The sequence below is a fragment of the Rhopalosiphum padi genome, chromosome 2, assembly GCF_020882245.1.
Source record: "Rhopalosiphum padi isolate XX-2018 chromosome 2, ASM2088224v1, whole genome shotgun sequence".
NCBI classification, from domain to species: Eukaryota; Metazoa; Arthropoda; class Insecta; order Hemiptera; family Aphididae; genus Rhopalosiphum; species Rhopalosiphum padi.
Window position 1 is genome coordinate 3431993 of NC_083598.1, and position 27133 is coordinate 3459125.

At 28.0% G+C, this 27133-nt stretch overlaps 4 protein-coding genes across 7 annotated transcripts in view; all 4 read left to right on the top strand.

The window, feature by feature from the left end:
* LOC132921038 (single-minded homolog 2-like) overlaps positions 1-10067 on the top strand; it is a 45061-nt gene extending 34994 nt beyond the window's left edge. For all 3 annotated transcript variants that reach the window (XM_060983850.1, XM_060983851.1, XM_060983852.1), the window contains 5 exons: positions 3949-4136; positions 4387-4493; positions 4554-4701; positions 4770-4995; positions 8307-10067. In XM_060983850.1, the coding sequence (XP_060839833.1) occupies positions 3949-4136; positions 4387-4493; positions 4554-4701; positions 4770-4995; positions 8307-8732 (1095 nt within the window). In that variant the 3' untranslated portion in view covers positions 8733-10067. The remainder of the gene's footprint in view (positions 1-3948; positions 4137-4386; positions 4494-4553; positions 4702-4769; positions 4996-8306) is intronic.
* A 4839-nt stretch (positions 10068-14906) lies between these two features.
* On the top strand, positions 14907-16334 carry LOC132922740 (large ribosomal subunit protein bL9m). 2 transcript variants are annotated; one of them, XM_060986411.1, is made up of 6 exons: positions 14907-14996; positions 15099-15175; positions 15328-15490; positions 15577-15746; positions 15810-16013; positions 16093-16334. In XM_060986411.1, the coding sequence occupies exons 2-6, from the start codon at positions 15107-15109 to the stop codon at positions 16258-16260; spliced, it is 774 nt and encodes a 257-aa protein (XP_060842394.1). In that variant the 5' UTR covers positions 14907-14996; positions 15099-15106; the 3' UTR covers positions 16261-16334. The 2 variants fall into 2 exon arrangements, with proteins under 2 accessions (XP_060842394.1, XP_060842393.1); XM_060986410.1 differs by having other exon boundaries at positions 14908-14996; positions 15079-15175.
* A 2200-nt stretch (positions 16335-18534) lies between these two features.
* Positions 18535-20891, top strand: LOC132922683 (uncharacterized). The gene is made up of 4 exons (XM_060986328.1): positions 18535-18970; positions 19654-19964; positions 20041-20146; positions 20217-20891. The coding sequence occupies exons 1-4, from the start codon at positions 18952-18954 to the stop codon at positions 20336-20338; spliced, it is 558 nt and encodes a 185-aa protein (XP_060842311.1). The 5' UTR covers positions 18535-18951; the 3' UTR covers positions 20339-20891.
* Positions 20892-21890: 999 nt separating this feature from the next.
* Positions 21891-26993, top strand: LOC132921271 (ankyrin repeat domain-containing protein 54). Its single transcript, XM_060984200.1, has 5 exons — positions 21891-22433; positions 22533-22677; positions 22743-22893; positions 22973-23088; positions 23929-26993. The coding sequence occupies exons 1-5, from the start codon at positions 22110-22112 to the stop codon at positions 24219-24221; spliced, it is 1029 nt and encodes a 342-aa protein (XP_060840183.1). The 5' UTR covers positions 21891-22109; the 3' UTR covers positions 24222-26993.
* The last annotated feature ends 140 nt before the right edge of the window (positions 26994-27133 follow it).

The following is a 27133-nucleotide window of genomic DNA, read 5'->3' on the forward strand; positions in this document are numbered from 1 at the left end:
TTTTAGTTTTTATCTGCAGCCAGTGTCGAGACCATATAGTCAATTTATTATATTCAATATTTTTAATTTTTAATAATTTTGCTACCCCTCAGTTCTCACTAGATATGCCAATAGCAAAAATCTTTTAATCATCTAAAATTAATAATAAATGCGTCCAACATGCATTTATAAGGTTTTTTTTTTTTTTATTAAATAAAAGTGTATTTACAATCTATACATATAGTGTATAATAAGTAAGTGTAGTGACTTAACGAATATCAACATTAATTAAAGAGAAAGAAGGCTCCCCCCAGCAGTGCCACCTGACAAGAAATATTTATTTATTTATAAGGTTAAAATATTTTCCTATCAAATTATTATATAATGTACAAAAATTATTTTACTTTTCATCTGTTGTATAATAATATGTTGACGTGTTATCAACATCATTATCGCATTATCTGAGTTTCAAAAAAATCCTAACAATATTATTTCATGAATAATTATAATTACAGGATTATTATTATTACATTATTTACTAGTTATAGCATCATTTTTTTTAAATTATCTCTTGATTTGATTTTTAAAGATCTCTTATTTACTTAATATTATTAAAATTTTAAAGATATCGAATACCTACGATGCCTAAAATGTGATTTGTGTAAAGACAAAAAATTAGACTATAGTTTCGATTTTAGTCTACAAATAATTATCCCTCCCCTAATAGTTATTTTTATCACTGTTCATATAACTACTAAATAATCACCTATTGGTTGCTATATTACCTATATTATTATTATCTATAATACGCGCGTATATTAAATATTTGATACATAGATAATACCTACGTATATATAAAATATCCGCTAAAATTAGTGTAGAAGTATTATGTTGTTATATTATTATTAATGTTAGGCACATAATATTTCTGTTTACTGATGTAAATACATGCATATAAGCGATGTGTGCGATTATAATTTTTAGAAATAGTCAGCAATGGCTGTCGAATGTAGCTTAAACAAACTTTTTCTCATATTTTGTAATATTATACTCGCTAATAGTCATAATATATTATAGACTATAGTATTATACTATACATGAATTTCAGTATTTGACAAAAACAATTGTCATTGTTATAGTGTAGTTTTATAATATAAGTGTAAAATATTGAGATATTATGCTATTAATTATAATGTGTATAATATATTAATATTTAATATAGAATAATGTAAATTTCATTCTTTGATTCTTGTACTATCTTAACACGATTTTATGTAGGCACTTGGTGTATTATTACGATACGAGTACAAGATAAAAAATATTTGATCATGTTTTTTGTATTTATTATAGTTGAAATACAATTATAGGCAGGTACCTATAAATGGTTTTTGAAATGGATTTCGTTTTATTCTGTTAAATATATTTAAAATATTTAAATACCCATAAAACAGCCGTATTAACTATTTGTTTTACAACGATCATATACAATTGTTATTTAAATTTGAATTTCTTTCGTCAAAATCATTATTTGTTTTATTTTTTATTTTGTTTGATAGGTTAAAATAAACATATTTTACTTATCACAATGCCACCATATAAAATAACTAAGTCTAACACGCACAGTTTTGTCATATTTTTTTTAAGATTAGATAAATATAATTCTTATAAAATATTAGCTTGAATCGGATAATGTTAATAGGTGGAGTGAAGTGTGATAGTATACGAGTACATGCAGAACTTTCTATTATGGTTCGCTTTTTAGGAGTAAGAAATTCTAGCAACATCAGCAAAATAAATTGAGCACGCTTATTATTACCTTCTAGTATAGTAGTATTGTTAACATTATCGGAATTGGATAAACGTAATTACGTAGTATATAATAAAATTGTATACAAGGAATACAGATACCTAGTGGCTAATACAACTGTAGTCTGCAGTACTGCACTATTATATCATATTGTTATGCTATGACTTATGTGATCTGCAATTATATGTTGTTACTTTTTTAGCATTAAATTTTATGAAGTACAACATTTTGTACTGTTATTGCAACTCTTACGAGTTAAAATATTATGAACATAAATATAGAATATTATACACTATGTTTAGAAGACTCGGTTCCGTCTTACAAGTACATAACATACCAAATTGTACGTTCTGAATAATTTATTTAACTTCGTTATATTTAATATTAGAATGAATCGACATATTACACAGTTTAAAAATAAGAATGTTATCTTGCAAATCGCATCAGATTTTTTTATATTTTAGTTTAAAAATGAGTTATGAGCATTTTAAATTATTTAAATCGATTATTCAGGACTTAAAATTTGCCAATTTATGTGTTTGTAAGACGAATAATTCGTACGCGGGTGTAGCGTACTCTTAATAATGTATACAAATAATAGTGTATTGTATATGTACATGTATAGGACATAGGTATACAGTTGCAGGTGTGATAACATTTATTTATGTGCACGATCTACTGACTATACACGAAAATTCGAATCGCAATAGGTAGTCACGTTCTGGAGAATTATACGTCAAAGTAAAAATAACGTACAGGAATTTTTGAATCCTTTCCATTGTGTAACGCAATATTACGAGCGTCCTCGCTATAGGTGAATTTTCCGAAACGTGTCCAAGTCCAAGCATGTCGAATGCAAGAGTGAAAACGTTTTAAAACAACCTATATACTCCACATGTGGTATCGATAGCCAAAGATTGATTACGCGAACCGGTCGCATTCGTAGTATGTACCACTATACACAGTAAACAATATTATAATAGTCTCTAATCCCGACCGCTTATTGATACCTCACGATCGGCTCCAACGTGTCTGAGCCACGGAGAACACCTATGATTTTTATTACTATTCAGTACCTATTGTCCCGGGTGCCGAAGGTACATTTTGAAATTTTTTGGGTATATTTTTCGAAATGAAAGACAGCGAGGTGGAGGTGAAGAAAAAAATATCTCACACCTGTGAAGAGACCCGTATTTAATTTATTCTAATACTTAAATCTCGTATTTTTGGTTGTGGTCACGTCTCGGCTATTATGAATGGACTTCTTGACACCTTCTCAACGTGCACATTATATTACCTAGCCTATTATAACCCATGTGGCTATGTGATGATTGTGATGCAGCAACGACCTTTAGAACAGGTCTTATGTTGTTGTTTTTTTTTTCATATATACGTAAAATGTATATACGTATAATACTTAAATATATTTTATAATGGTATTTTTTCAACGGCATAATATAATAACACAAACTCGCATACATATACTTATTATATTGTGTTTGTGAGTTGTGACTAGTGCATGTTGCAGTACCTATATGGCTATATTATACGACTTTATCAATGGCCGTATTTGTTTAGACATGTAAGTATACATCCGTTTCGATATTGTCATATTGAATATTTCGTCGAACACCCAAGGGGATCATATTTCTAAAGTGAATGTAAACTATATATTTTGTTTGCCTTCGTAATATACATGCAAAAAAACAGTATCGTATTGTATTCGTACACATATAGCCCACATGTGTGTTTGTGTTAGTAGATTTCGATAATTTGTCTAAAAAATGTTATCATAATATTTTTGTTATTATTTATGTGTATTTAAAAATCTAAAATCTATTTTATTATATTATAGTTCATCAGTTATCAGTTATAAATTGATTTGCATATGATTGTTATTTTATCCACTGTAAAAATATAATATGCAGTATGAATGTCAATAATTCAATCATATATTTACTCTTTGTAGTATTTTATATTATAATATTTAAATACTTATTAGTTATTACTTCGAAACAAGTAACAAACAATGACTAAATACTACATTTTACGATAAATATTTTTACCCAATATTATCTATGTTATAAACTTAATTATAATTATAATTAAACAACAATTATTAATTACATCATACATATTTTTTGTTTTAACTTTATATTTAGGTTATACACTGTTCTGGTTACCTTAAAGTGAGACAATACCCTGCCGGAATGCCCGGAATAGAAACCGTTGGCCTAGTAGCAGTTGGTCATTCATTACCTCCACATGCTATCACAGAGATTAAATTGCACTCGAATATGTTTATGTTCCGTGCGAGTTTGGACTTGAAGCTCATATTTTTAGATGCCAGGTAAGTCAAGTAAACTATTTTAAAAATTACAATCAATAATAATATTTCACTCATATTATGTATACGTCATAATATGGTACTCTGGTTTCCATTTCATTTTTTTTTTCAACTGATGAGTAATGGTTAAAAATGTATTATCACAAATTGTCAATACACACCCTTTGTTTTATTGTCCATATTATTTTATATTTCATTTCGTAACTTTGTGTACAAAGTATGGTATTTTATAAAATTCATTATAAAATTTTAGAGTATCGCAGCTGACAGGATACGAACCTCAAGATTTAATTGAAAAGACACTCTACCATTACATACACGGCAATGATATTCATAACATGAAACTCTCTCATCACACACGTAAGTACTGAAAAAAATCGTTGAATTTGCAGTAAATATTAATTATTTTGCTTGTTCCAGTGTTACTGAAAGGCCAAGTAACAACAAAGTACTATAGGCTATTGGCCAAAGACGGTGGTTGGGTGTGGGTTCAAAGTTACGCCACCATAGTCCATAATAGTAGATCTTCGAGGCCTCATTGTATAGTTAGCGTAAATTATGTACTGAGGTGAGTAAATTAAATATATATTCGAAAACACTATCGACAAAGCTAAATATTATGTGCTTATTTTGCAGCGAGTCTGAGATGAAAGACGTTTGCCTGTCTGTGTGCAATAACGGTTGCGCGACGTCACAGAACGGCAATGAAGACGCGGCAATCCAAAACAAACCCAGCAAAGCGCAACAAAACCAAAGACAATCGAATCAAAATCACAGGTATCACAGACCACCAGTGGTGACCGACGAAGAATACAGTGATTCCAGCGGTGGACTTTTCAACGACTACGTGAGCAGTAATAGCGTAAGTGTAAAAAACAAAACATAAAAAAAAACATCTTAGTTCTTGTCCGTTATAAATTATACCGGTGAATAGCGCTGTTTGTATTTAAAAGGATGTCCCACCAATAGGTGTTATACATAATACAGTAATATACATTATACAATGACGTAATATGTGTTATATCTTTGCTTGTCAATATTGCTACACGAGCGTATGTATATTGTATATGGTTTTTATTTATACCTATATGGCTATATAGGTTCCGTTAAACTGCGGTGTATGATTACAACACATTTTAAACCAATTTAAAATAGACTTGTGCGCAATAAACCTTTTGACGGATAACATTCTCTTCTCTTAGTAGTATAATAGCCGTAGCTGTATCTTATATATTATAATGTTAAACTGTTAAAATAAAAATTAAAAAATAGAATGATGTATTTTAATGACGACCTTCGCGGTATGCTCAGTGCTCAGATGATAGTCTACTGATACGAACTTTTTTAATTTTTTCGCAGGTAGCAAAATGTATGATTTATATATTATATAATATCAAAATAGTTTGTATAATTAACATGAAAAAAAAATATAAAGTAATAATAATAAAAATTTGATTTAAAAAAAGGAAATTAAGTAATCACAATGCAGTAAAGTAAATGTGGAGTGTATATTTTTAATATTTAATTATTATAATTTTATATATTTATATCAAAACATTATAATATTATTTTTATTAACGTTTTCCTGATTATTTTGAAAAGTATTGAGAATTTTTAATCTTAAACTCCAAAAAGTAGGCTATACTAAATTACTAACTAGATTCACTTTTATACTAAAAAAGATATTAAAATTGAAAATCAAAGAAACCTTATAAAATAATAATAATAAAAAAATACATATACATTAGGTATTCTAAAACCATCAAATCGCTCTGCTCAAAATCCAAAAATAAAGTTAAAATAACTTCTATGTACTATGTTTATGTTGTAATTGTTTTCTTCAGTAATCAGTTACCTACAATGAATACAGCGAAAACATTTAGTTATATTACTTATAATATATTATATGTATATAATGCATAATAATTAAACTTTACTTGGTTTATGATTCGATTTGTATGTGATTGTTATAATTTACCATTTTGTTATTGTTTATTTTTCCTACATAAACTTTACAAAATAAAGTTATTTTTAATTATTCGCATTAGCATTACACCGTTACAAAAACGGTTATGTAGTTTACAGTACACAACAATTATGCATATTTGAAGTATTATCTTCGTATTTCAACGTATAACATATTATTATCTCTTGGTTCATAAATAAAACTTTAGAAAATTATATAAAAATTTCATTTGAGAATGTAAGAGATTTAAACATTCATATATGTTAAACTATTAATTATTATTTATTATTTATTTATTTGTATATTAACTATAAACAGTATACAGAATATACAATCACCATGGTTAGTCATTTGTGTAACATGACAGTTTGCACACTAGTGATTTATGTTCACATATAAATCATATTTGATTCGATTAGAAATGTTGTAAACTAAAACGTTTATGATGTCTTTGTTAAATTTCACTTTTCGACCGACATTTCAAATTCTTATTATTAATTACTAATAAGTAATCATTACTTTTTTTAAGGATTTCTAAAAAAATTAATATTTTTTATGAGTTTAATGACAGCTAAACACAGGTACAATAAGTGAAGGCTCATTATGTTTAAACTATAAACGCCGGATCCCCTCTATTTTAATAGATTTATATTTTTTAAATTACCTATTCAAAACATATTTTTCTAAACCCAATAAATAGGTGAGATTATTGGATATTTCAAATTGCTTGAATCAATTAAATTTGCATAATTTCATAAATTACAATTATTATGCATAAACTATCAATATAGTGAGTACTTTACCATTATACCAATACCTATATGCAGTCTAAGACTATAATTCATTATACACACAGTGTCACAGTCATTGATAGTGGTAGCATATTATATTATTTGACACGCTTTTACATATAAAATTGACAAACATAAGTTTTTTTTATAAAAACTAAAATGTATAATATAATAATATAGCGTAATAACATTAACCTAACGTAACCCTTAACCTATCGTTAAAAATCAAATGCTGCAAATCGCAAAATGGCATGGGCTAGTTTTAGAAATATTTTGATAAGCACGCATATTACAACTTACAAGCCGCGTATTTAAATTTTTAACTTGGTTTATAAAATGTCGTTTTCGTCGTCGCTACAGCCGCGCCACTACTGGTGATCCTCAGAGCTAAAATTAGTGGTCGGAGGGCTGTAGTTGGGAGGAAACTACGTTGTTCGAGTGACGATATTACCCTTCACCAGTGACATTTTGTGTGCTTATATCAAACGAGTTTTAAACAATATTTTGTGGTTATACAAGTACGTATTGAACCCATACAGTATACACGTTAGAGATGCATTTCCTGCTCTTGTATAAAAACATAATATTATGTACGATGTACCTATGTGATTAAGTATATAATATACAATTATACGATCATGTTTCTCATTATTTTACGTACATTTATGAAAAGAATTGTCAGCACACAAATTTCTACACGCGTTAAGAATTTTTGTCCTTCCCCACGTCATTTAAAAAATCCTTAAAATAAACCATTATCAATTATACGGATATTCAATTTTAGTTATTGTTAAGAAATTTATTATTTTTATTTTTCTTAAGCCCAGTTATTTGTTGATTTTTTATGGACCTCGTCGCATTAATATAAAACTGGAAGCTTTAGATTAAAATCTAACCAACTTAAATTAGTATAAAAGTATATATTTTTTATACAATTTTTAAATAAAAATGTCAAATTAACCACTATATTTACTGTACCACTGTAACTCCGTACATGCGATTTTGACGCATTACCGCCATTAACATATGTTTTTGTTACGTGTTGTTTGTCATCACTCTTGCTAACGGTGGAAAACTTTTTTTATTATAATTACATTTGTAACAATCACGTTTTAATTTATTTGATTGACGAACAGTTAAACTCATCAAATCATAATTGATAATATTAGTTATAAGCATGAATTAAGAATTAAGATATACCTACTCGTAATACTTAATAGAGATATAAACATGAATTAAGATATATTTTTATTCTCGATGATGATTAATCAACGTCAATCGTCATGAAAAATGTTATAAATTATAATGTACGTCAGTACATCACGCATCATATCGTTGATTATAATAAATTATTATCGTAAATCGTCGAGACGTCGAGTTACAATAATTAACCATTTTGCATATTTTCCGTTGCAGGAACCGCAATCGCTGGTCAACGGCCCCGTCGGCGGCGGTGACGGCATTGGCCACCACCACCCGTCCCACCTGAACATGATGCAGGCGTCCAACATATTGTACGCGGCGGAGGAGTACATCTACCCAGAACTGTTCTACCCGTACGACCAGACGTGCACGCGGCCGTTCAGCTCTGCGTCCAGCTGTTCCAGTTCGAACGAGAGCGACAGGCTGCAGCTGGCGCATCAAGCCGGCGGCGGCGGTTACACGCCGCCCGCGGCCATGCTCATGACCGCCACCGGCCACCACGACGACCATCACGCCGCGGCCGCGTACCAGGCGCTCACGCCAATCGGCGCCTCCACGCCCGCGTCCGCCGTCGGCCACCACCACGGCGTCATCGTCGACACCCAACACTACACCGCCGTCAACGAGTACGTCCACTGATCGCCCGCCGCCGGACGTACTTGCGTATCACGTCATGACACGGAGTAGCTGTACTTTTTTCGCGGCAAAATTCCAACGCGGAACGACCGCGGTTATATTATACATACTAGGATATTTATATACGTATATATGTGTACATATAATTTAGTGTATAGATTATAATAGTTTAATAATAGTTATGATATATTTTAAACGTTGAATGTACAGTGAAACCTCTTAATACCGGACACCGTCGGTTGTTGAAATTTTCTCCACTTTTCGGAGGTGTTCGCTATTTAGAAATGTCAGTTAGGGAAGGTTTCGCTGTGTATGTACGAGTAGAGCGATAGCGTGTATAAATGAATAAAAACTGCTATATATATATATATATCGGACGCCCTTGTACGGCCTATGAACATAATATTATAATGTTGTGTGTTGTACTCGGGATATCGCTCGATCTGACACAGACCACGGGGCGGGTTGTCATCAATAATAAATTTCGTGCTACACGACCTTCGGCAAGGGGGTTGATGGTTCAAATGAGGACTGTGCGGGGACCGTGTGACTGTTCGCCGAATACATATATTGTAAGTTCACGGCTATGTATTATATAAAGCTGGAGACGGATATGATGACGAGTATACGGCACTCGACACGCGACCGACGACTACGAGTCGGTTCCAATCATCGAATTTGTTTCCTAGTCGTAAATATAGGCAACGTACGAATTGGTTCTGATAAAAAATTAATTTTATTTTTAAAATTATTATGTCATACGTGTATATTCGACCAACAACAATTTATTCCATTTCATTATAAGCGGACTTTTATGACTTATAGTCTTAATAATCGGGTGTGGTTGCTAGTCACTTAAATTACAATAAATATACGTGTGACTCGTACACAGCCAAAACCCGCTCGTGGGTTTAAGTTGATTTTATAAAATTTATTATGTCCGACGAATAATGTGTCCGGAATCCGGATTATATGCGCGTCAAAGTCGATAATATCTACACTCTCGTCGTACACAGGGCATACCGGCTACACAGTGTATTCGAAAACGGCTTAAATTTTTTTGTTGGAACGTTTCAAAACACTCAATAGGCGCTACTCTGTATACGCGCGTGCTGTAGGTATATTAAAATAATATAATTTATAGTAAATTTTAACTGTACATAATATCTTTGCAATGACAATTTTACGTCATGATTATATAATAATATATATAAATAAGTAGATTTATACTTATTATTCCTGTTAACTCTGTAGAATATTTATTTATTATTTATTTGTACATTTTATGATAATTTTACCTATATAATTTATTAATATAGACATGCATTTAAAAAAATATATATATTTTTTTTAGTCGATATTGCCTATACCTATACGTAATTGTATTAATTTATCTGCAGCTGTATACGTATTATACATAGAACCGAAATAACGAATGAGACATAATGGAAAGTGAGAGCCATGGTTGGACTGGACTAGCTCAAACAAACGGCCTGGGAAATAATTTTTTAACAAGCCCCGTTTAACATGTAAAAAGGCCCGCGTACTGCTTATTACCGGCCCCAAATAGCCTATACTGCAGCCCCGATAAACTCATTATCATGGCGGCCTACCGGGAAAATCCCGGTGTCCCGGTGGCCTAGTCTAACCCTGGTGAGAGCTATACGTTTCCGTGGCCAGAGTATTTATAAACTATAAAGGGCCTATTATGTATTTATGTACCATAGTGTTGTCAGCTTAATAGTTTATTAAGTGATAATTTGTTTACATATTTGTATTTTATAGTGAAAAATATAAAAAAATTTAAGATAAACTAAAGAAAAAACATTTAATAAGTTTAGTACTATATTGTCTATATTAATACGTATATTCGTAGGAAAATGATATGTTCATACCAATAACATTTACCGTATCTAGTGACGTTTCCAGGGGGTGGGGGGGTTATATTCCTTCCATCATCGACTTTCTTTTTTGTTGACTTTTAGAAAACAACTTTTGATTATTAGTAATAAATTATTGCTTATAGGTAGATTATTGACCCATAAGCCATACTCACAAGTATACAATACTGGTCAGTTTTTCTTTAACAATCCGTTTATCATAAATCAGATTTATGTACAAATATATGTCAATGCGATAACAAAATTTAAAAAAGTACACTTTTCTGAATGTACGAACTACGAACTAATTAGTTTATGTCAGTATATACCAACGCGGCAACGCGCGTCGATACCTCATAAGATAATATTATTTATTTGACTTTAATATAATTCTATAAAAAATAAATGTACCTATTAGGCTATTTATGTACCTAATCTTTAACTTTTAAAGGATATTATATTATTATTTAATTGAAAATAATAATATAATTAGATAATCTATATATTACTGCAAAAAATAAATAATATAACGTTGTATCTGCATCAAAATTATTATAATATAAAAAATTGCTCATATCACTCAATGCTACTAGAGGGCCAATTATTTTAAAGTGAAAATTTAGCGGGCCAGAGAACATAGAAAGCAAAAACAAAAAAAAGTTCAATACAATTTACAATTTACATTTAAAGTTCAATACTAGATAAGATTTCATATCTACGTTTTATAATAAAAACTATGTCGGTTTTAATAAAATAAAATACAAAAAAATCCTAAAATTGTATACTTTTATAAACTAATTTGAAATGTAACACGGCCCACCGCCCCACCGGGCCAATTAAAGATGGTACACGGGTCGCCAGCTGCCTATCCCTGGTTTATAAGATCAATTGAGGTATTCTTATTTCTTATCGACTGGAGTAATTACATTTTTGATTTTCGTGACCCAGTGGCGTGTTTAGGGTGTGGGCCTGGTAGGCAAGTGCCCACTCACATTTTTATATAAGTACTAGACTAGTATAAATCCGATGCTCAATGAAAAATGAAAATATGATTTATAAAAAGAAAAAAAATTGTTTTGATTAGATTAGGTAGATATTTCAATAAAAATGTAAGATTTGAATATTTAAAGAGAAATTGTGGATTTTTTTTTATATTATTCAGGATATTGTATTCTAAATATTGTTTTTGTTTCCATAACTTTTTCTATTACAATTATTTTTAGGTAAGCTACCATCTATTATAAAATATTAAAATTAGTCATTTAGAATATAAATACTAAAACTTAAATAGATTAAATTATAATATGGGAGGGGGTAAAACCATTCTGAACTTAACTTTTGTGGTCCATCCACAAAAACAGTTCTGGACACGCCACTGTCGTGACCTATAAACATTTTATTTAAATATGATAATTATTGAGAGATGTTATCTTATTTTCAAGAATTAATTTTCCACGTAAGTACACACATTTTTTTGTTTTACCACGCGTAACGCGTGAAATGTTCGGGGTGAACATTCACAGACAAATCTCTGACCAAACATTTGGTGGGATCCAAATGACTTGTTCAATACAATCACTGAAAATAAATATAATTATTATAATATATATATTTATATGGCCCGATGGTCGTATTTTTATCTTAATTGGTACGCGTAACTTATTATTATTGTTGAGAAAAACAAAAAAAAATACACACATGCACACACCGACTCCACGTGGTTCGTGGGACTCGTGGGAGAAATCGAATAAGAGAGCCGTTTCGTTTTAATAATAATAATAATTTGTAAGTCGCGTGTGCCACAGAGTGTTTATAATGGGAACAATGTCAGCGGGACATCACGTATAATTGACCGTCAGACGTCGGTCTGTCTGCACACGCGTTTTGACTTCACAGCGTGTCAACGCGAACAACATTACTACAATACATCATATTATACGTATTAAAAGAACAATCCTAATGGCGTGTAATAGCGGCAACCCTTTTGGATTCACGTACACAATATATTGTGTCTCCGCCTAGAGAATTTTTGCAGATAATTGGAATGGTCTCGTATATGTTGGTAAATGGTAATGGTAAATGTGTAATAACTAATAATATATATTATATTTGATGATCATGCGCTATGTGAATAGTTTTATTATCCCGATAATATATTATTTTTAATCCGTTTGCTTATTAATTATTATATAATGTGCAAACTGTAGTAAAACATCAAGTGAACATCAAGTTCAATTATTAGGTATTATAGATTATTGAATCAGTAGGTAAAGCTTTATAAAAAATTGAAACCTAGCTATATGAATTATTTGCAATAAAGATTTTCGATATTTTGACAAAATAATATGTGTTTTTAGCTTTTGGTTCTGATAAACTAATTATTATGCGGCCCTCGAAGCCTTTTTTTTTTTGGCCCAAATCACAATAATATTATAACAAAATCGCAATAATATGATCGTATAAAATATATACAATTATATTACGAATTTATACTATACATTTTACATTTTATTGTTATACTAAAGTCTAAATCAAGAAACCGTATTCACGATTCGTCTTTAGAATCGTGCATCAGATTAGCCACCACAGGGTGTTCAATTGAAATTGATAAATTGGCTACTGAAAAACAATGCCAATCATCACATTAATAATTAATAATAATAATAAATGATTTGTACATTATATAAAATAAAATTTAAATAGGTAATAATATAATTTTTTCTTCTGGCGGCCCTCAGTGTTTTTATGAAAGTGTAAATTGGCCCGCCAACTACAAAAGGTTGGATCATCCTGAACTAATGAAAGTTTTAATGTGCTGCAATCAACATTGATATAATTTTGTGTTTAAAATATTAATATATATTATAGTACGTCAACGCAGCACGAAGAGGCGTAATTAAGGGGGGGGGGATGAAGAATTGAGGAGAATAGATCCCCGAGCCTTATTTTACTAATATTTTACAATATTTATAATTTAATTGTAATCCAACTATTTTATTGTGTTCTTAATAGAGTTTGAAGTTTTTTAATTTTTTGGGAGTGATATAAAGTTTACAATTTTCTACTAAAAATAATTTCCCTCCCAGATTAGGTTAGGAAATATTGTTAATAATTTTATATAATACATTATGTACATTATGTATTTGAGTGTACTTTTTGTCAATTTATATGTGACAAATGGTTAAAAGATTTAATTCGAGTTTTGTACTAAAAAATTATAAAGTTAGATAAATTATAACTAAAATTTAAAATTTTGTATGTATTCTAGCTGAAACATCGATAAGTATAGTAACTTCGATTTTCAACTTTGAAGGTAGTTACTAGTTTCAGATGGAAAATTGCCAATTGGATAGGTATAGCTTGTACTTTGGACAGGTCAAAATTAAAAGTACGCATTATTTTTCAAAATAATCAGAAATAATAAACAAATAATTAAAGAAAAATAGTGAAAATATACAAATCTAGTCCAAAAATTTGCAATTTATTTTGTAGTTTGTAATTTATACAAAATTATATTTTTATATCTAAGCTTTTAAATTTTAAGACAAGATACCTCATAAGTTTTTCTATTTATAATAAAATAAGTTTACTGGTCACATTAATTTTTATTTTTACGACATTGCAAAAATGCAAAATATTAGCCAGTAATTTATAAATACAACTATTATAACTCCTCAAACGATTTTTGATATTTTCAAAAATAAAGAACTACCTAAAGATTTGAAATTTGAATAAAATGTTTCATTTTGTTTATTTGATAAAATTGTTAAAATATTTTGATTCTTTTGAGCTAACCATAGGCGTGTGAACATTTTCCAGTTATTGTCGATAGAAAAATTTTTGCTAAGTCAAAATGTTTAAAAATGTTTCTTCTACGTTTTATTATTGCTATTTAAAAATATTAAAGATATAAAAGAATACATTTTTTTTAAAGTATTTGAAGTTGAAGTGTTGAATTTTACCTAATCAAAAGTTGAAAATTCACATAACCACATGAATAATCGGCGTTGGCCCTTTTATTAAATCACAATAATAAATCTACATAAAATAAGTATACTTGTACATTTTAAACTTATTTGTGCTTCGATACACTTCCGCCAATGGAGCAAATGTTGTTCCCCTGACCATTCGCACTGTCCTTTTTAGTTTTTAAATAACTAAGGTAAACTTAAGGTAAATCATATTATACAATTCAACAATTGTATATTGTATGACCTTATCGAGTCCTTATCATTTTCGGATAAGTGCTTATCACTGGTAGTTGTATTTTATTGATAACTGATAAGTGATTTGCCGTGCAGCGTTGCAAACAGACCGTGGTGCTCGAAATCTCGAATCCTCGAACGAGTTGAACGGCTCAAACTCAAATTGAATACTCCGATCACAGGTTTGGAATTTAGAATTAACGAATATTCAAATTACCCAAATTGTGTTTTGTTTTCTTTATTTAAGAATTTATAATTACGTAGATTTATATTATACATTATAGAAGACATCATGGATGGAATACTCAGAAATTTTTCTAAATTGCTTTTGGTGCAGAGCCCAATTCAGCAGTTCAACAGGGTAAGGTTTTTAATTTTTTTCCATTCAATGGATTTATTATTTAAATTAGCTCATATTATATTATTATAATAAAAACATTTATTAAATCTGCCATTCTATTACTATATGGACATTTATGCATAATAAATATTAATTATTAATGTTTTTACTAGACTTTAATTATACTTAAACGACGCCATCCAGTTCAGTTACAAAAAAAGAACTCCAAACATAAACCTATTTTGAAAGGAAGACATTTTATTTATGATATTGAGGAAAATCCAGAAAGAATGAAACAAGAAAAGATAGACGTAATATTAACTCAATATGTCGAAGGTATGCACAATTATATTTTCTTGCAACCATATATTAAAAGTTATATCAATATTAAACAGTTTATAAAAATTGTCTTATTGATTTAGGCTTAGGGCATCAAGGTGAACTGGTATCTGTTCGACCAACATATGCATATGATCAATTGCTTCTGCCAAAATTAGCTATTTATGCTTCTCCTGATAATTTGGAACGTATGAAAAACAATTTATATCAAACCAAAGACGAAGAGAAACCTAGCTCTATTCACGCTCTTCAAGTATTTTACATTTTATCTTATTTTATTAATCTAAAAGAAAAAAATGCAATTTATATTTTTTAGACAATGAAGTATTTAAAAAAAATGGTTGTTAGTGTAAGCATGAATAAAGACGAGCCTTGGACAATTGAACCTTGGCACATAAGAGTATCACTACGTAAAATGAATGTACACGTATTAAGTGACGATTCAATAGAATTGCCGGAACAGCCGATTAGTGGACCTGATCTTACTTTAGAAGGAAAATCCTTTGTTGTATATATTACTGTGAGTTATGCTTAGTTTTCTACTATTATTAATATTGTCTTTTAATCAAAAAATATGTTTCATCAATTTTTCTTAATAGATAAATAAGAAAGAAAAAGTACCAGTGGAATGTAATCTTCATCATTGGAGTACAAAACTTGCCGATCGATTACCTCGAACAAAATTTTTTACTAGAACTCCAGTACCTATTCTTCCTGAACAGGCTGAACTTTTAATGTCAATGAGAGAAAATTCAAATAAAAATTAAATCTGTTTAGTTTCTTTTTCTAGTAGTATCTAATTTGTTTAATTTAAAATAAATAATGATTTTAAAATCAATAACCAGTTTCAATTTTTATTAATTCAAAAATTCCCATTTCATATCAACTTTTTTACTCCAAAGATCTCCTTTAAAAATGATGCAATGTTTTTTTTTATACATTATTAAAATAAAGAGATAATTTTATTGGTCTATCATAAAATTACACTTTTTTAATTATAAATAAATAAACAATTTTTTTAAATAATAATTTTTTCAGCAATTTCCTAAATGTCAAACACTTAATTGCTTGTGTTAACATTATTTTTGAGAATAATTTTTTTTTTTAGTTATACTTGTATATTGTGTAATAATTTAATAAGTGACTAAGCCTAATGACTATAGGAGATTTAAGTTAAACCAACATAAATAAATCAATTGGACTTTTTTTTATAAGAATTGTTGACTAAGCCATATAACTAATAACTATAGTTCCTAACAAATAAAAATTAATTTAACATTTCTTAGTATGTTATACATTATAATAATAAATTTGAACTATTTATAATACTTTTGTTTAATGGCTAATACAATAAAATTGTTACAAAAAAATTCAAATACATAAAATTTTTCCTTCATTTAAAATGCTGTGCGTATGGGCTATTCATTATATTGTGGTCACTGGTCAGTAATCTGTTATAGTCATCTACTCTTATCGAGATTAGGCTGCAATAAAAACTATAAAATACTAAAATTAAATGAATATTAACTGCACTTATTTTTTATACTTATTTATATTAAACAATTTTAAACTACATATTATGAACCATATTTTTAGTTATTAGTTATGATATTATTAAGAGGACATTAGACCCGCATGTGTTGTCTCTGTCTTACTAATATAGATCATAGCAAATTTACATTCAGCAGAACACATTTTGTGGTGTTAGCTTTAATATTGGAGTAGATTTACCTACTTTCAAATTTAAAGGTAAGAATATTATCTAGAAAATATCATATGCTTTTATTGATTTTATAATTTTAAAGTGAGTTATAGCTAAGTCAATTATTACAACTTTAAAATAGTAATATTAATAAAAACATATGAATATGAGATGCTCTAAATAATATTCTTACCTTTAAGTTGGATAATAAGGAAAGTGACTTCAATATTAAAGCTAACAATATAAAGTATGTTCTGCTGAACCCAAATTTGCTATGATATACGTTAGTAAGACAGAGACAACACATGTTGGTATAACGTCCTCTTAAATAATGAATATTGATCATACGAGTAAACTTTACAATTAAATGGATTTTTTTAAATAATTGTTATCAAAGGTATTAATTTGTATGTGAAAAACTGCAAATAGTACAATAAATAAATAGCTTAAAATTTTATCTACAAACAGTAATAAAACATTTTTATAGATTTATATACAACTTTTTTTTAAATTACATTATAACAACTTATAAAAAACGTTATATTAATTTTTAAGTTTTTCGACTTAGCGAATATTTTTTTATTGACATTTATGGAAAAAATTTAAGACTGTCAAACTTTTTGGCAACAAAGGTTACCAACATTGTTTGATAAACAATTGTATTATTTATATCGATAATTATATTAAAATTTTAATGTTTGTATTTGTTTCTTACAATAATTTTAAAAAATAATGAAAATTTTAAAATTTAAAAATTCCAACTAGACTCAATTTGCTACCAAAAACCTTCATCGAAGAAGGTTTTTATAACTATATGTTCATAGATATATTTACAATTTGAGTATAATTATTGTTTTTAATTCTTAATTAATTACCTATTTTTTATTATTTAAGTATTTAACTAACCTAATATGAATAGTTATTTATTTCATATTATAGATCAAAATATATATTGTTGCTATAACCACGAATATAATAATATTATTATTGAGTAATTTAATAAAATTGTTGTTATTATAATTTAAATAATTAATTAAATTAAATTATTATTATTATTATTATTATTTAATTCAATTTAATAATCATTAAAAAGTACACATAGACATATTATGCAATATGCATGAATTCGTAAATAATAAACCTATACAATAAATAACAGCCCACATATTGTATATAACATTTAACATTATATTTCAAAAATCATTATAACATCATAAATCCTTATTTTAGACAGGTTAAAATAGGTATTATAGTAGCTACAGATGCGACTGCAGCGCAGCCAGTGGCCATTTTATTAATGAGTTTTTTATCAATTTGTTTTGGGCAGCAGTGGTCGCCCGAGTTTGATCTTCCAATTCCTTATCTATGGTTTTCTGCTCTTAGCCCTTCTTATTACTCAGATTTTTACACGTTCAGTCGCTCACTCGCTCAGCGTCAAACGTGTCAGTGTGTTCATACACGTTGTACATGCTTTTCTAGTCTGTAGACTTTGCCGTTTGTGGTGTATACTTTATTGCACACTGTTCTCAACTGTAAGGTCTTATTTAAAAATTATAATTTGTAAGCACTAAGCACGAATTTTGAAAATTTTATAAATATTTATTAATTATTATTATATTTTATGATTGTATTTTGCCTTTACTTAATAGTTAATAGGTAATGAGTACTAATGACTAATGTCTAATTATAATTTGTAATACCATTATTATTCATATACTTAAACTTTATTGTTAAAGTTGTTCGCATTTTTTATACAATGAGCGAAGGATATAAATGTAAGTTTTTCTGTTTTACTTGTAAAATAATGATTAATGAATGATAGTATGCACTAGGTACCACATATCATTTATAAATGAAATATGTTTCTAGTTAATTGTTAATCATATTTCCAAAAAATATTTTAGATTATAATATTTTGAGATAAATTTTAATTAGGTGTTTGTAGGAGTTGGGTATGATTTAAATTTTAGTAGTTATTAATTTATTATTCATTACATTTTTTAGCCTAATATATAATAAATTAATAAAAAAATTTAATTTATACTAATGGGAAACTAAAAAAATGGCAAATGATAAATTTAGAATATATATTGAATATAATATTATATTAATAAATTGACTTTTAGATATTTTATACTTAAGAAATATAAAAGAGAAGATAAATAAAACTATTAACCTATTCAATCATAACTAATATCTTTTTCTACTTTAATAAATACATACATAGTTTAAAGAAAATATTTTAAAAGTTACAAAATTTAAATAAGGAAATATCTAAATATTGTATAGGTACCTAATTTAAATTTTCTTAATTGTACTCAACTGTTTTATGTGCATATGAATCATAAGATTTATAATTTTATAGTATTTCAGTTTTATATATTAATTTAATTAATTGTTATTAGCTTTAAGAAAACTTATATATATTTTGATATGTTGATACTCTAAATTTGTTTAGCTTATACTCCTGGATGGAATGACCCACCTTCATATTCATTTGAAGACACAGTGAGTGCCCAACATGAAAATCGACCCAAAATATTTGATAGAATACCTGCACGAGTCTTGTCAAATGCTCCTAGTGAACAGTTTAATTTAGAAAATAAACAAATACCCTTAAATAATGAGATAGTTTCCAATGAAATTTTCAATGATACAACAACAATCCCTGCAGTTTCGTCATCGATATGTGACATTCCTGTGGAAGATCGCTTATCGTATGTAATGTCATCTCTGAGTGATTCAATCCAAAAATCAACATTACCAGATGTAAGTAGTGAAATATAATAACTATTAACTTAATTTATTTTTCAATCTCTGATTTAATCTAATTTATAAATTTTAGTCCAAGAAAGTGGATATTAGTAAACGTTTGTCAAGATTGGAAATCAGTTGGAAAGATATTCAATTTACAGATGTAGTACAACAAAAAACTATTGCATTAGTTAAAGGTTAAAATATATCTTTGTAAACATTTATGATTCTTTAATAACAGTCCAAAATTGCATTTTACTTTTACAGCAATAAAAATCAATGATTATGCTGAAGCAAATAGACTACAAATGGCATTAATGGTTGACCACACACGTCAATGCAACACTTGGATACCAGCTATTCGACAACTAATTAATCATCACATATAAAATTATATATTTATAATATGTATGTATTAAATAAATTAAGATGATTTTAAAATTGGGTATACAATAATTTAGTTCATATTACGTGTACCATGTGTATAATTTCATGATTCATGATCCTCTATTTCTATATTTTGTTTACCTTTACATTCACAGTTTTTTTATGATTCATCACAATAAATGCCTAAAAAAAATTAAAAAAAACTATCATAAGCTCAATATCACATATGTATAGGTAAAAATGAATTGTTATATATTATATAAATTAGTACATTACAGACATATTATTAATTAATTAATAATTTCAAAATTTGATGCTAATAGTTGAACGGTTAAATAGTGCTTAGTAGGTGTGCTTAGCACCCCCAAATTGTTCTGTATTAATTTATATTTGAATAATAATAATATGTATCCATAACCATAAAATAATGTCATAAAAAAAATAGAAAAGCTTCAGCACCCCCAGTTTTTTCGTGGGAATTGCTGTTCTTTGGTACTTAGTACCTATATTACTTACTGTGTATAGAATTGAAATAAAAACCATTTCTAAATACTACTTATTTATGGTTGTTTTAATTTTATAAGATGTGCCAAAATAACTGTATATCAAGTTTGTTATACCTCTGTTATTCAACTACCGAGATCCTTGATATTTATACAAGTATGACTACTAATTATTATAATGCTATAATAATTAATAATATTTAATATAGAAATACTGTATTTACTAAATTAAAAAAATCTATATCTTGAAATTAGCAACAATTTCAATGAACAAAGGTTACTGAATACAGCAACCTTAATCTGCACATTAATTGTTCAAAAATATTATTATTGCATATTATATAATTATAATTTGAAATATAACACTTAAAAATTATTTTATTCTTTTAGTAATTAGTATACTCAAAACTTATAAGAAAAAATAGTTTGCCAAAAAAAAAAATCATACTATTTAGAATTTAGTTACTATTTTATGAGTGGAGGTTGAGATCACACTATGTTTTGGTATCAATTATATTAAAAATTTGAGGCAATGTGACATAATATGTAAATCTATCCATCAGCCTCTTAACTCATTTTAATTACTACGAGAAAGATGTGAAAAACATGATTATTTTCACAGTGGTTAGTCATTAAACTGATTCTATGGAAATTAATCGATATATTATCTGTATATTAACAGTATTCTATTTTCCAGACACGAAAGTGGCTGTAGTAATTACAGATCAGCAGTTGCATAATTATTAATTATATTACGAATTTACATGTTAAAAAATTATTTACAAATCCGCAAAACTCAAATAGTAATGTCAATTGTACAAGTCTAGTTTTAAGAATTATTAGTTATTACTTATTTCTATGAAAGTATTCACCATTACCAATTGGCAATTACCATTAAAAGACAAGACTATATAGAAAAGTTATTTTTTATTTTTATAGTTGCTTGATGCTTAATATTTAATATCAACCGGAATTCCTGTTAAGAGATTATACGATCAGCTGTTTGAGCCGTGAGGTCACGTATTTACAAAAACCACGGATTAAGATCTTAGTCCGTGACAAAAACGGAACGTCAACGGACTAACACTGATAACGCGATAAAAACAATAATAATAAATATAATAGTAAATAGTAATGTCAGACTCGGTGCCGTATACATTTTATTTTAATATTCACATATCGCATTTCGCTTTTGTGTACGACTCAATTATTTTACAATACTGTAAAATTATCAAATCCATGTCTAAGAATATGTCTCCGGCTGTCCGCTATGCTAGCTGGGACAAGTGATCCAGACCGCGAATTCGAAGACATGACGTCCAACGATTCTGGCGTGGAGAGCAGCACGGACAACGACGATTGTGCGCAGCCGAGGTTCAACAAGAGGCTTGTGTCGTCTGCTGAGATGTCCCTAGTGCCTGTGAGGAGGATGAAGAACCATGATTTTCCGTTGTCGCTGTGCCTGAACTCAATATCCGAACCCCCGATTGTATTCGCCCGGCCCATGATCAACGAGATTCCCGGTCGTAAGTTCAAGTGCCTATTCGAGTTGGCCAACCCCGCGTTTCCGGGCACGTTGGATAGATTTCAATCTGTGAGTATCGCCCCCCCCCCGTTCCCCCAGGCCCCTCATAATGTCATGTATGTGTCGGTATTGGTCATTATTAATTGTTGGATTTTTTTTCTCATCCAGTGTCTAACTCCCATACAAGAATACACAGAAATGTTGTTGAAAATGGAGAAGAAAGGCAGTTCCACTCAGTCCAAAAGCAATATTGGCCCGTGCCGTGCCCATTCGTGTCGTAGTTATATGAGGTCAAATGCTTTTCAGTCCAGAGGTATTTTATTTAGTGGTTATTACTAGTACAGCTATGAGCTAATTCATGTAATTCAATGATTATAGACAGTCACAAACTATGTCGAGCAGCAAACATGAATAACACTGAACTACTGGAGCAATTTCTCAAGAACGGTGTTGATCCAAATTGTTGGGATAGTAGAAAACGTACGCCCTTACATTTGGCAGCAAGCAAAGGATATGCAGAAGCTGTGGGGTAAATTGATGTCTTACATTAGTATCAGTATTACGAAAAATTGATAATTTAAAATTCATTCTGAATACTTATTATTTAGATTGTTATTGAAATATGGTGCCAATCCAAATATAAAAGATGCTTTGGGAAACACTCCATTACATTTGGCTGCTTGTACACATCACATGGATGTAGTAACATTACTCTTAAAAGGAGGTAAGTTAATAGGTATTTGGTCAATTACCACTTGAAGAATAGAATATTTAACTTAACCTAACCACCAGGTGGTACGATTTTTTTTTTAAACAACACTTGAAGGGATTCCTAATAGAATGTTTTGCATGCTAAAAATATCTATTTTAATTCCTATATATTAATTAATCTAATTCAGTAGTTCTCAACCTTTTTATGCTCACGGCACATTTTTTATAACAATACATTTTGACGGAGCATTAAGAAAATTAAGTACTGGAAAATTTCTATTTTTAACACCTAATAATACTATACGCGTGTACCATGGCCGCAACTCGCGGCACACCTACAGCTAGTTCGCAGTACACTTATGTGCCGTAGAACACCGGTTGAGAAATACTGATCTAATTACTCAATATGGATTTTGAAAACAAGCTTGAATTCCTCATTGTCTTATTTATAGTCTAGCCTTTAGACAAATCTGGACATTTGTTTATCAAAATTTTGCTTTAAACATTTTGAATACTTTTTTGTATATTCAACAATTAGTTATGTTTTTTAAATAAATAATCGGTCAAAGTTTTTCATATGATTTTAATTAAACTTATTAAGATATTCAAATTTAAATTCATAAAATGTTTAATTTTAATACCTATAGATTAAAAGTTTACTTTTAAGATTCTTCATAAGCTAATCTTACTGAAATTAAAAAAAAAGTTAAAGCAACACGTTCGTCATATTCACTATCCCTCAAAACCAACAGTTGGCAAATAGTCATGTGGTAATTGAATAATATGTAAACAATTGTGAATTTAAAAATTAGAGGATGTTTTAATATTTTAATTTTATCTTTTGTGTGGTTAGGAACAGATGTAAGTAGCTGTGATGCACAAGGCCGAAGTCCTCTACATTTGGCTCAATCAAAGTTACGTCTGTTGACTCATTGTAAAAGTGACGTTTGCACATCAGTTAAACAGACGGTATTACAGGTAATTGAAATGCTATTGGCATATTTTGATAAAAAAAACAGCTCAGATGAAGCAGAACTGTTGAATGCCTTCCAAACTAGATTACAAATATCAGATACAGGTGAAAGGGTTAGCACAGAAATTCAAGATCTTTTAAACAATTTATCTACATTAAAATTAAATAAATAAGCCTGAAATCATTGAAAACATTTTTTTTTTGACTAATACAATTTTATATTTATATTATCGGTTAAACTATCTTATGGAATTTTTTTTTTTTTATTTATTTAATTAGGCTAATTAGCTAATATTATAATTTAAACTTTTATATTATTATTGAGCTATGCATTGATTGTAGATTTTAATAATTATAACCAATGGATATTCATTTTTTGTGAGAATAATTTTTGAAATAATGAAATAAAAATTTTCTGAAAGTTTGTAAAACATAGTTATTTAGTAAATTAATTTTATTTATTATTAATAGTATAAAAAAATATATTTAATTGATAGTTTTTCCATTCTACTTCAAGACTAAATAAGTAATCACACTTTAAAATTATCATTATAATATTTTTTTAAACAACAACGAGTATGATAAGCTTGTTAATTTATAGTTATATGTTGTATTAGTTTTAGTCATAAAAGGAACTCAACTCTGCTGTATAGTCTCCTTAATGTACAACCTAAAAATTTGTCTTCAGTAGAACCAATTTTGTGTCGTTTGTTACATTTAACTACAGAATGAATAAGTAATTAAATATTATAATGTAAAAACACTCATAATTCAAAATATTTATTTTTAAAAAATCAACTTATGAACACAATAAATATTAAATACACAGTTGGGTTTACCGATGGCAATTTTTATATGTTGTATAGTTGTAAAACTTAGATAACACACACAGGTGTCACACCTTGTTAAGAAATCTATAGACTTGATATATTTGAATTACTTTTTAAACATATTTGTGTTTTTGAGAATGTGTTTAAATAATAGTTTTTTTTATATAGTCTTAAGTAAGTATTTAAAGTAATTTTTATAAGTTAATTCTCAAATCATGTTATACTCATATTTGTGACAAGTTTTTGTCTGTGACAGTTATATTCACTTTCCATTGGCATGCTGGTTCCTTTTTAACCTGAATTCATTATAAGGATTTAAATATTATATAGGGTAATTTACTAAGCATGCTCAACGTAACCTTTAATAATGCATTTATTATTATTATAAGTATTGTGACTTGGAATTTTTAAGTATGCTTGAGGTTTATATTTTCAAATATTTACTTACTGAATTATTAAATGTCAAGTAACTAAGGAAAATAGTCCTTAATAATGATTTTACATAACATATAAAAATGGTATAATTTTTAATTTAATATTTATTTTATTTAATTCTGATAATTTTGATGTATTATACATTTTAAGTAATAATTATAATATTGTGAATCATAATATATACATGATATGCCCATCTTTTAAACTTTCTATCATTAGAACACAAGGTTTAATAACTTGGATACTCTTAGATTAAATTCGAATTGATTTTAATTTAAAAAAATTATCATCTTAACAATCATTCATAATAATAATAAAAAAAACTATCACCACAGAACACTCCTTAAATGGTATAAAAAATCCTAAGTATTTGAAAATATAGACCCCGAGTTGTAAGTATAGGTACTCAAAACTTTCAAAAATCAGAATCAAGCTTGGTGAATCACACTTTTTATACATAAAAGATATATTACTCAACTTCTTGATCATATTACGTTGTATTAAGTATGGATGTTTTTTGACTAACTAAAAGGTAAAGTTACTATTTAGAACGTTTTATAACAGAAAAAATATCAAGAAACAAATTGTTGTAATTTTAATTAGTCTAAAAGAAATATTTATGATAAAATTTAAAATGGCTATTGTTTAATCAATGGTTTTACTGAACATACATGTACGAAGAGGATTAAAAATGTGTTATGTTCCTAGTTCTTATACATAAATATTTGTCTTGACAAAAAGTTCTCGGTTCAATTAACTTAATTTGGCTGAGAGATTGAGTATATTTATTAAAAAAATCAGTGCACATAGTATTTATTTTTTACAATGATTACATTTCATACAATACATGTTAACCTTTGTTTATATGTTTTTCTATTCGTCTTGCTTAAATGAAAAAATTCTAATTTTCCAACATCAATTATTTTATTTTCACTTTTTTTTTAATAAGACATAATATTTCGATTTAAAACAATCCTATATCTTTTTTCAAAATTATTCATTACGATGCACTTTATGAATTTAAAAATAACATAAAAGTTGACATGCACTGTATAGTTTATATTTGTTTCATACGAAATAAGTTATTTAAATACAATTAATATTAAAGTAGATGTAACCTAAACCATATAATTATTTTATACCTGGCATCCAGAGGCCTTAAATATTTTATAGATTAAAACTCACTAAATTGAATATTTTCAAACTATGTATATGGTTATGCAAATATATTTGGTGTGGTAGAATTTTTAATTATGTAGTTATACTCGTGATGAATAAACTGATGTAGTATTTTAATTAAACGCAGCAGGTCAAATATTTTTACTAGATTTTTTTTAAGCTTTTATCAAATAAATATATACAGAGTGATTCTTTTATCGTAACACCAGGCAATATCTTAGGAAATATAAGGAATTTGTTTTTTTTTTTTCATATTAATTATTGATAATTATTTTTGATTATAGAAAAATGTAAAATATTATATTCTTTAATATTTATGACTTTTTGTGGATTTTGATTATCATTTGTATTGTATTGTTAATTTATGGTGGTGATTATTTTTTTCATGTTTAAATTTTTATGTTATTTTATTATTAATTAATTTTAAATTGTAAATATTTAAATTTGTAGAAACATTTAAAAATAAAGTTTAAAAACAATAAAAATAATTTATCTACATAATGTTTATTTATGTGTCACGCTAAGTCTGTGTATGGTATTTAAATTAATAGGGAATGTTATGCAATAAATTTGTAAGTACATTACCTATGTTGAATGTTATAAACTTTTATTATTTCTCATAAAATTAGTAAGTTCTGAAA